The sequence below is a fragment of the Pogona vitticeps genome, chromosome 2 (genome assembly GCF_051106095.1).
Source record: "Pogona vitticeps strain Pit_001003342236 chromosome 2, PviZW2.1, whole genome shotgun sequence".
Lineage (NCBI taxonomy): Eukaryota > Metazoa > Chordata > Lepidosauria > Squamata > Agamidae > Pogona > Pogona vitticeps.
The window spans coordinates 274,707,265-274,719,336 of NC_135784.1; the positions used below are offsets into that span (position 1 = coordinate 274,707,265).

A 12,072-nucleotide genomic window follows, 5' to 3' on the forward strand; every position below is an offset into this window, starting at 1 on the left:
ATGACAATCTGTCTTGTCAATTTTGCCTCCAGAGCTACTTCAGACTTGATTTATTCTACAATCCACTTATTTATTTTTCTGGCAGTCCAGGGTATCCTAAGCTCTTCTTGAGCACCATATTTCAAATGAATCATTTTTCCCCTATCAGGTTTCTTCAGGGTTCAGCTTTCACACCCATATATCACGTTCAAGACTTACACGTGATGATATTTTCTAATTCTTTCACTGCAGCCATTCTGAGCCTCAGTCTTCTTCTGATTTTTTGACTGCAGTCTCCATTTGGATTGATGACTAAACCAAAGTACTGTATACAAAATATCTATTTCAATTTCTTCACTGTCAACACTAAAGTTGTTTAATTCCTCTATAATTACAATTTGGTCTTCTTGATGTCTTCTATTCTGCTTTGGCATTTTCTTCTTTCACTTTCATGAATTTGTTTCTGTAAGCTTCATCCGTCTCCAGGGAGATCAGACGAGCCGGGAATAGAGAGATTCTGGAGATTAGTCAGTCCCTATGTGGCTAAGGTGAGCCCAAACTCAGCCAGGATACTGCCCTGAATCTCCTTCCTCAAGTCTACCCCCTTTGTTAAGAAAACAAAGAAACATAACACCAACCATGAGTTAGAACTCAGGTGAAATATGGGCTCTGTGGTAGAAAAATACGTGGCCAATTATTCAGGCTATTCTGTTCAAGAGACCAAAACGTGAGATCTTATGCATTACTATTTTTATTAAGAAATATAGTTCTACTCAGAATTCAGTTTATTGCAAAATAAGGCATTTAGTAACATTTCCAACCAAGACATTAGATTACTCCACAAACTCCAGCTAAGAAAAATAAAATAAAATAAATGATTACTAAGCTAGAATAAAGGTCAGGCTTAGCCATCCTTTTCTGAAAGAAAACTACATCCTTACGTATCCAGGTATTCCATAGTCCATCAGGAACTGTAAAGTCCATTGTAATCCATCAGGTCCATGTTAGGAAAAAGCTCCATTTCAGGAATTAGAATCCATGTTGGAAGAAAGGCTCCTCTCTGTCTCAGCGACACTCCATTTTACAACTTACGACTCCATTACCCCCCTTCTTCTTCCTCCACAGGATGACCAATTAGGAACAAGCAAAAATTGTCTTGTCCCGCCCCAGATTCTCATGAGCTTTCTCAGGTGTTATTATGTTAGTGGTAGAATTGTTATGACTACAAGAAGTTCAGCTCTTCGGCCATCCTGGTAACCAGATAAGGACTGAGAGCTAGGCAGTCAAAAACAGCATGTGAAATTCCTTTCACAGACACAGACATTGATTCATAATGGATGCCATTTAGACAATTACATGACTACATAAACCATTCTAAGAAACACACAATAGCTTCAAAAACACAGATCATTACAGTTTCAAGTCATTGTTGCTTTTTACCAGTAAAATAGTGTCATCAGAATATTTTAAATTATCAATGTTTCTTACATCAATTTTCACTCCTTCATCTGAATCTTATCTAGCTTTCTGTATATGTTCTGTGTACTGAGTGAACAAATAGAAAGATAAAATGTGTCCTTGTCTGACACAGTTGCTTATAGCAGTGATGGTGAACCTTTTTGAGCCTGAGTGCCCAAATTGGGGAAAGAAAGGGAAAAAAAAAAAAAAAAAAAAAAACCACCAGCGGGCGGCAGTGGAAGGGGGAATACCGGGCACGGAGGTGCATCCAGAGCCACTTTGGATCTGCCTCTAATTGTGCCCAACCCCAACTGCTCCGGATCCTGGCCCACCACCTGTTGGGGCGCTAGTACCATGGCTGCAGCTGCCTCCTCAGGTTTGGCTGCCAGGGGTAGTGATCTGGCAACTTAGGGCTCTGCGTGCCAGCTGTGGCACACGTGCCATAGGTTCGTCATCACTGGCTTATAGGAAACCAAACTGTCTCTCCATTTTCTGTCCTGACAGTAGCTTCTTGTGCACAATACAGGTTACATACACATCAAGACTATCAAGTGCTGAGCATACCCCTATTTTTTAGAACAACCAACAGCTTTTCACGATCCACACAATCAAAGGTTTTGCTGTGATTCATAAAGCATAGACTGATAATCTTCTGAAATTCTTTGGTAGACTCCATTAGCCAGGGGATATGAGAGATATGATATTTGGGGGGGGATCCATCTTGAACATCATTTGTTGGCATGGTCTTGTTAGGACTTTCATTCTCTGTGGGCTGAAATAGTTCTACTGGTATTCCTTCTACCTCTGGTGATTTATTTTTCCCAGGTCTTTCAAAGCAGATTTCATTTCACTTTCTAGAGCTGCAAGTTCTTCATCATATGGTATCTCTTCAAAGGAATCTGTCATGCTTTAACCTATTTTGTATAGGTTTTCAGACATTTCTTGCTCCATGTAATGTAGAAGCCGTTGTTGCAACACCTCAAGCATCATTTTACATGGGAAATTAGAGCAATGGTTCTATATATTTATTGCACCCCTTGGCATCTCCTTTCTTGGGGACAGGAATGTATACTTAATGTTTCCAGTCTGTGGGCCATTGTTTGTTTGTCGTTTTGTTATGGGATGTTTGATTGCTTTCATTGTGTTGTTCTTTCATGATTTAAGATTTAAGCATAATGAATAAATTTTAAAGATAAGGTTGAGATGTGGCAGTTTAATGTTTTCTTCAACGTTTTTTATAAAAATTATTTGGGTACAACACTGTGATTGTCTGAGGAGATAGGGAGTCTCCCATTCTAGAATACTTTCATAAAATTATAATGTCTATTGCAAAATAACTGTTATAACTTTTAAGGTAGAAATTGTTTTAGTTTTTTTTTACTATGGTGGCACAGCATTATTGATGAGTAAGTAGGTACACTAGGACAACTAGAGGTGTAAAGGAATCTATTTCAGATGGACCATGGATTAGATTAGCCTTTGCTATATATAGTACAATAATTTTTAAAAATTGGATACAAATGATCAAAAAGATCAGGAATATTTTGCAATATTGGCTGTATGTATTTTAAATGTGCTGCTTTTGCAGTGCAGGTACAATATATAAGCAACGAACATTTAGTACAACTGTAATCACCTGCTTTTGAAACTTACATTATAGTCTTATTTCAATAGCTAAAATTGGATTTTTGAACTCACTCTAAAAAGCGTAGCCATTCTGCATTGCAGTCAAGGACTAGCTGCTCACGTAGCTGATTCAGATGTCTGTAATTTTCTACAATAAAAGGAGTATGGAAACGGCTGACAGCTTTTGTGCTAGAAGTGAAAACCAGAAAGAAAATCAAGGTTACTAAGCATTCAATCATGTAGCAATGTACACATTGAGAACAGTTCTTCCTTAGGAATGGTTCACATATTACATGTTTCCAAGACAGAGATACTAGCCATAGACAAAAAAGAGTATGATGTATATTCAAGTGGGGTTGTTCTTGAGAAACAGCTGCTGCTCATATCTGCTCAATGTAATTATATGTTCAAAATGGACAGCACATTTAAGACAATGCAGCATACACTCTTATGACAATAGGTTTACCTCCTCAAAGGAAAAAGTTAACATACAATGCATCCTTGTGTGCCTTAAAAAGCAGATTTCAAAAGCAAAGATTCTCCTACTGTTATTGTGGAATTCTATTAATTCCATTAGTTTTTATTACAAATAAGGTACATGATTTCCAAGAAACATTCCAGAAGAAAAATTTAAAAAATATTTTTCACATAAAATGTGTACGCCCATAGGCTTACCTTTAAACTTTCTGCTTAAGAGTAAAGCAATTTACCATTTAGGAAATTACAATATAGAAATGCAGGTTGAGGTTAATAAATATATGAAATTACATTTAAGGGTGGTGCAATATTAAATACAACTATTAATTTTTTTTTGCGGCGTCTGTTTTTTACCTAAGCTGTTTGTGTCTCTTGCCTGTGGAGTATGTATGTATATTATGTATAATGTATGTTTTGTGGGATTTCTGCCTCTGCTTTGTACTCAGTTCCCTGCCAAGCTCTCTGCCTCTGAACATTGTCATTTTGCCTTTTATGAGATGGGAGTTGGAGTAGCAAATTCCAAAATAATAGTTTTACTTTGGCGCGCACACACCATCTAAAGATTGTGTATGAAATCTAGTTAGACGAAATTGGAGTTCTTGACTGCCAAAGCTCACCATGGTAGCCATTTCATGACAGCACTCCCAGTACTCCATCAAAATACCAAATATGCCCAGTGGCCCAAAAAGATTACACAAAGATGTTGCACACTCAGCTGTCATCAAACTGTATTTCTGGAAAACTAGTAAGAGACTTTCCAGTTGAGTATGAATTAGAGAGAAATTGGTGGATTTCTACAGAAATACCACAAAGCACTGAGGCCTGTTATCAAGCTCCTTGAATATCAACATGTAATTTCTCTTCAAATAAATGCATGGTGTCATGCTGCTAAGGCTGCCAAATGAAACTTAAGTGAATTCCAATTATTACATCACTTTTGACCATGAAGGCCACCATCGGATATTTTCAATATTTTTGAGGGCTGAAGGAACATACACCCCCCGCAAACACACCCTCCTGGATCCACCCACCCCCGGCCAGATGTCTGACCAACTGACTGCATGGAAGCCCCCCCCCCCCAGACTGAAGAGAACAGGCCAGATAAAATGGCAAGGTGGGCTGGATGTGGCCTATGGGCCGTAGTTTGGAGACCCCTGCTGTACATTATTAACTATCATTAAAATAAGGAAGCCTGCTTTGATCAGAGTGGACTCTGTCAGGAGCCAAGTTGAGCTTCTTGATTCAGCAGACTGTCTGGGAGGGTCACGGGTTGGTAGGTCCAATGGGTGAAATAAGAACTTTTATCCCACTACAAAGAACAGGCTTGGGCAACTCTCTTTCTTATTAGGAACATGGCGGAGTAAAAAGCTGAAGTAGCACATCTCTTCTGCCACAGTTCTAATCATTTTGCTTTTCAGTTACAAAAAAGGTGAAGCAAGACAAACATTTACAATTTTGAAACCATCCAAGAAACATAACTGTGAGTCTGACTACACAGGTGTTTAGCTATCTGTTTGGTCTGCTGCAGGGTGGCCTGGTTTGCTCCTAAAGAAGGTGATACACAATGTCTTTCCTGGAGTAAATCAGCCCACTCCCAGAGCAGTCTTGCACAGACCTTTCTGGCCCTATCAGGGGCTTCTACTTTTTTCGTGTGATTAGGGTCACTCGCTTTTTCTTCATAAACAGTCCATGTAATTGCTGGAAATGAACCAAAAGCAAGTCTCCCTGTCAATTGCCAATATCATGAAGTGGCTTAAGAAGAGAGCCACCTGAAGATATTAGCAAATTAAACACTTGCTGGGCTCTGTGGAGGGGCTGAGGCAGTGATTTAGTTTTGTAATTGTTCTGTTCTGAATCTCCCAGAATAGATTCTGATGCTGCACAGGAATTCTGCACACATCCTTCTACTGATGGAAACTGTTCCTTGGATTTCAATTTCATTTTTTTAAAAAATTAAAGTGTTGTAGGACTGCACATATACAAAGAATCATTTTTAAAATTAAAAGCTAAATGGGAAACTTCCTCCCAGAAATGGGACAAGACAGGATGGAGCAATGAGGGGGATTTTTTTTTCTTTTCTCAAACAGCTCTTAACTAGAAGTGGCTTTTTTCTTAAGCCACTCCATAATATTGGCAAATTGACAGCAGACCAAATAGGGTAGCTTGAGACCCATATGTCACCTGGATAGCAGCATCACAACAAATGACATATCAGACCTCTAGCAACCCTATTTAGCCCAATCCAGTTCACTCCAAAAGGGGCATGTAGACAAGCCCTTACTTAAAGCCACAGATTAATCAAGCTATTCTGAAGTCACACAGAACAGTTGTCAAACCACTGTGAACACATAATATATCAAAACTGTAATTCCGCAGCTAAATCCCTTAGAAATTAATGGGATTTACTTTTACATAATTGGTCACAAGATGGAATTCACACTATGCTGAATAAAAAATAGAAGGAAGAAAAGAGGGGGGGATGCTAATCATCTAGTCTATTCCAACTTCATCAAAAGAGCAATTAGTCTTACTCTAGGAGTACATTATGAGTTTTTATCTTGTACACATCAATGTTCAATGACTGGAGAAGCGTAGAATAATTTACAGTAATGAGAATAAAGTTGTCCAAATCCTTCTGATGAAAAATATCCCTGCATAAACATAGTAGGGTAGCCCCATGCAATCATTCAGCCTACATATAACAATGAAGATGCACACACATTCACTGATCCCAACATGCGCTTTGTTCCCGTTTTGACCTTGGAAATCTAAAATGAGCTTTTATTCACATTCACCTGAACATGAATGGAAACACTGCTTCATCAGACCTTTTTCCATGAACCAAAGACTGAGAACTGAAATATTTATTCTATAACTTGAACTTCACATTTTACATTTTTAGACTTCTAAGATGCTTTCTAATAAGACATTTTTCATTGATTTATATAAAACATGGGGTAATATTTTACATACCTACTGACTTTAATCCAATTAGCTGGTACAGAAAACAGGAGTGAGTTCTTAACTTCAATCTGAAACTAAAATATCGCCTCAGTAAATATCAGACAGGTAACTGTGGCAGTCTATTTCAGGACAAAAAATCAGAACCTTATAGTACTCTAACAATTAACAGATTAATCCTGGCAGAGTTTACTTCATCCAAGGCTTCATGTGCACAAAAGTCTCATGCCACTAATAATCTGTTTAGATTAGAATACAAAAATGCATAAATGCAAGTATGTTCTATACCTGGACTTTCTCCCTCTATCTTTTTCCATACTGCATCTCAAAATTTGCTCTAGAGGGGCCCTGAATCCCCCAGAACGTATTTTAATATTGCACAGTGTCTACAGCAGTGAGGGATTCCACCCCACACACTGATGGAACAAATTCACTAGATTTCCTCTATCTTTGTGATATTCAGCATATACAGTAAACATGTAATAAAGACATAGAGCAGGACTCAGGAGATCTGATTTTAATCCCTGCTTGGAAATTTGGGAGTGGCACTGGTAAAACTGTTTCTTCGATATCTCACTTAAGATGAAAGCCCTATTAAGGTTAGTATAAGTTGGTTTGAGCTTGAGAGCACATAACATAAAGTATGAAGGGAAAACATGAATGAGGTATAATCACTCTCAATCTGTAGTTTTAACCAAGTAGCTTCAGTACTAGAAAAATGCACAATTATACTGTCAAAAAGGAGATTACTTAACAGGGCTTGTAATGGGAACAATGCTTGTTCTGTTTTTTTCTACTGCCACTAGTAACGAACTTACTAAACTTTATGTTCTTTGCCAATGTGATTAAATAATAACATAATATTCTAACCAAAACATTCTAACTGTGGCTGCTTTTTTCAACACCTTTGTTCAGAGGCTCAAGGTCAAAGAATATTACATATTCCTGTTTATAATTCCGGGTGAAAGGGAAACCGTTTGTTAAAAAAAGAAATGAAACAGCCAATTTTCATTTGCATGAACACGAGCTTATTAATGCTAATACTTTTTGTCTTTACACAGATACAATTCCGTGATAAACAGTAGAACGGAATATGTAGCACCACACAATGTTCATTTTAAAGCCAATTCTAAGTTTTTGTGGCATATTACATTTTGTATGTTTAAAAAGCTTTTGGGTGGAAGTGACCACACCCTCTTAGGAATTGCTATACGTCAGAAAGGGAAAAATAATAATGACAGTGAGTGCTATGACTTTGAGAAATACTGGTAAGAGTCTCCACCAGAAATTCTTAAAAATAACTTTATTGTTTCTGACCAAAGATCTTTACAATAAGCAAAATACTGGAATTAGAAATATCCTGTGGTCAGAATACTCTAAGAGAAGGGAGTCTACGATGGATGGGAGTTTCTTAATGGCTGATAATTAAGGTTAAATGACAAACAATTCCTATGAGAATGAAAAGTGGAAGATGTCTAAAAAATGAGTGTGGTTGCAGATGAGCTAAGGACATGATCAGATGGACATTTGCCCTGCTGTTTCCTCCACTGCGGAGACAGGCTGGTTCCCTCCTTTTTCTGGCAGTCAGATTACATTCATTCATTCATTCATTGCCACTTTTATCCCCATAGAGACCCAAGGCAGCTCACAACAGATAAAACTATAACACACACACAATTTTAAAATACCATATTAAAAAACAATTAAACCTATACCAAAATTAAAATTTTACTTATTGTTCGAGTGAACCAGCCCATCCCCACAGCGTTCCTATTTGCAACTTTGAGGCTCTGTCAGGATTGTAAGTAGGATTGCTCCAATTTGGTTCATTTGCAGTGCATACGATCAATAGGATAAAACCAAAAAAAGTATCCTGCTTTAATTTCCCAGATGGTTTCAACATCCCTATATCATTAGTGGATTAAACAGACAACTTAATCACTTAATATTATGGGGAAATTGGGAAATTAAAAGGGGGAATTAAAAATGTGCTTCCTCTGTTCCTTCACAGAGCAAGATGAAGAAACAAAACAAAACAAAAAAAATTAAACCATTTAGGGCAGTAGTTCTGGCAGGCTAATTCAATAGCTAAAAGTTAGCATCTTTCTAAAGCTCAGTCAAAACCTTGCCTAATTTTGGACAGTACAGCAGACAGATGCATTACTTTTTTTCAACCACAGAGGGCAATGCTAACGCACTGCATCACTTAGATCAGTGGTTCTTAACCTTTGTTACTCGGATGCTTTTGAACTGCAACTCCCAGAAACCCCAGTCAGGACAGCTGGTGGTGAAGGCTTCTGGGATTTGCAGTCCAAAACTCCTGAGTAACCCAAGGTTAAGAACCAGTGACTTACATTAATTAAAAAAAAATTAAATATGAAATCTTCCCTCAAAAAACAGGAGGAGACAGAAGAGGGCAAGGATGGGGCTTTTTTCCTTGCCTTTTGCCAGAAGTTGGATCAAACAAGGTTGCTTAAGGTGCATACGCCATTTGGATGAAATGGTTCACACCACATGGCATACTGGGCTCTACCCAACCTTAAGTAACCCTATTTAGCCCACTATAGCACCACTCCATTCAGACCAACCCAGAATATTATGTCCAGTTCTAGTATCCACATTTCAAGAATACTAAACCCATGGAATATATCCAGGGGAAGGCTACCAGGATACTAGAAAGAGTGGAAAGTAAAGCTTATGAGGAATGATTGAATGAGTAGGGTATATTAAGCCTTCAGAAGAGAACACTAGGAAGATGAAAGACATCTTCAAATATTTGAATGGCTGTCGTGTGGAAAATGGAGAAGCTTGTTTTTTATAGTTTCACAGACCTTCTAAATTGCCAATAAGTGATATTGTACTACTGCATCTGCATATCAGATATTGTAGAAAACATCTCCTTTAAAGTGACAGCATCACTGTTAATCAGGAAGTGTGCTAAAGCAGGAGTCCCCAACCTTTTTCACCCTGCAGACCAACTGGGGAAGGCGGGGCACCCCACGTACTTGTGCGCATGCACAAATGGCGGCATGACGCTCACACGGACATGCTGGAGCGTGCATGCAAACAGGCTATGCTGGGTGAGTGCGTGCGGGGGGTGGGGCGGGAGGTCTGTCTTCACAGCCCGGTCCAGCTCAGGCCACGGACCGGCACCAGGCTGTGTACTGGCCATTGGGGACCTCTGCTCTAAAGTCTATTAAATTAGGTATCAACAGTTTCAGAATTATGGTCTATGAACTGTGTTCTACTGCGTTTTATTTCTCTCATTAGCTATTCCAGGACTAACTGCAGGATATAAACAAAATTAAATAGAAAATAGTATACAATGTTATGTGCTGTCAAGTTGACTCTAATTCATGGTGACGTTATGAATACTTCCCAAAATGTCCTTTCCTCCATACATGCTTCAAAACTGAGAAGAAAAGTATTTTTAACCACTCTTTAAGTTTTTATATTGTCAACATAAAATGATGCCTTGGCAAACAAAATAGTAAAAAAAAATCCTGATACTGCTAGATATGCTTCTATGAAGTTTCCTTTGGATTTCTTGCTAGCAAAGATGTTAATCCTCATTACTTTCCCGGCTTGACCTTTTTTAACTAGGGACAAATATAAGGGTGTGAGTTCAACAGTTCTCAGGTAAGTCATCCTTTAAGTTAGACTGACAAAAGATGTATGTTTTGTAGGATAACAAATAACTTTAAATTACCATATTTACTTTGTGACAGGTCAGTTCTAAATCCCACACCTACTCTCCAAGCTTCTCAACCATACACTTGCAAGTATTTTGTATGCTACCTTAACTTCAAATCATTTTCCTATTACAGTGGTGCCTCGCACAACAATTGCTTCATACAACGATGAATTCACACAGCGATTGGTTTTTTTGAGGAATTTCCCCCATCGTTTAACGATGTTCTCTATGGGGGAATTTCACTTAACGATGTCCATTTTTGCTAATTTAAAAGTGTCTTAAAATGTTTGAAACCTGTTTTAAATGCTTGGATTCCATAGTGATTGGTGATTTTTTAATTTTCCCCATTTAAATCAATTGAATGGACAGTTCAATGCATTTAAATAGGGAAAACAAAAAATCACCAAAAATTAAGGACGACTCAGAACAACACCAAATTAAGTTTGCATAGGGTTCAGGAGGTGGGCTAACGATTGCAAGCATTTAAAACCTGTTCCAAACATTGTAAGGCACTTTTAAATGAGCGAAAATGGACATCGGAAAGAGCTTCAAAAGCAGGAAAACGGAAATCAAAGAGCCCTTTCCAATTATTTCCATTATTAGCAGTAAGAAGAAATAACACACATTTTTGTGCATTTTGTTGAACAGAATCTTTAAAATATTCCAAAATATTCATTGGGCAAAATTCTGAATCAAACAAAGGCATCTTTTTAAAATGCTCACTGGCTGCCTGGTGATCTAATGTTCATATCCTCCTTTTTACATAACTAATTCATTACCATTTTTCTAATGTTCACCTGAAAATAGACACATTCATTTTTAACTTATGATGTGGTTCCTCACAACTGCAGGCTAGTAGCATTAAATTAGTGTTGCAACAGAAATTAATTTAATTTGAAGCATACATACAAACATGAATCTATTGAAGATTCACTAATAAAAGTAAACTGTTACAAGCTCTGGAACAATTTAGGCAATGAGATAAGATGAGAAACTAATTACTGCAAAAATGTAAACAGAGTTATACACATTGGTAAAATGTAGGCACATGCGAAATGAATAGAATAGGAAGATAATATTTATGTTACCTCTTGTCCAGATACTGTTACATAATTCACAGAGGGGCAATTTAGCATTCTTCTTACATCCTGAAGGTGTGTCTGGATCTGACAAAGTACTGCATTTATCTCATCCTTCCGCATCTTTATTAAAGGAAAATCATCAAGATCTTTGAACAGTTGTGTTTTGTCTCCAGTCCTAATTACAGAAAATCAATGTTTAAAGAAAAAAAGTTAGTATATTAATTATATTACCGTATTTTTTGCTCCATAAGACGCACCTTTCCATAAGACGCACCAAATTTTTAGGAGAAGAAAACAGGAAAAAATTATCTGCTTTCTTCTCCTAAAATTTGGTGAGCCTTATGGAGAGGTCCATCTTATGGAACACACCCTAGGGTCCTAGGGTGTGTTCCAGGACCCTTTGGAGCCTCCCCCTGCCTCCCTCGGGGGCGAGAGGGGGTGAAATCGCCACCTTCTGGGGCTCTTCCGAAGTTTCCCAAGCCTCAGAAGAGCCCCCAAAGGTGGTGATTTCATCCCCTCTGGCCCCCAGGGGAGGCAGGGTCAGTCTCCAAAGAGTCCTAGAACACACCCTAGGACCCTTTGGAGACTCACCCTGCCTCCCCCGGGCGACAGAGGGGGCAAAATAGGCAGCTTCCAGGATCTTTTCTGAGCCTTTCCAGGCTCAGAAAAGGTCCTGGAAGCTCCCGATTTTGCCCCCGCTGTCCCCGTGGGGGTGGGTGGCTGTGAGCCTGGCAAGGGTCCAAGGGAGCCTCCCACCCCCCCATGGGACCAGGGGGGGTAAAATCGCCAGCTCCC

General features: G+C 38.5%; 1 protein-coding gene across 2 annotated transcripts in view; it reads right to left on the reverse strand.

The window, feature by feature from the left end:
- Window positions 1-12,072, reverse strand: part of MSH3 (mutS homolog 3) — a 103,783-nt gene that overhangs the window by 13,926 nt on the left and 77,785 nt on the right. For both annotated transcript variants that reach the window (XM_072992608.2, XM_072992607.2), the window contains exons 15-17: window positions 11,284-11,452; window positions 6,514-6,578; window positions 3,136-3,252 (exon numbers count right to left, since the gene is read on the reverse strand). In XM_072992608.2, coding sequence (XP_072848709.2) covers window positions 3,136-3,252; window positions 6,514-6,578; window positions 11,284-11,452 — 351 coding nt within the window. The remainder of the gene's footprint in view (window positions 1-3,135; window positions 3,253-6,513; window positions 6,579-11,283; window positions 11,453-12,072) is intronic.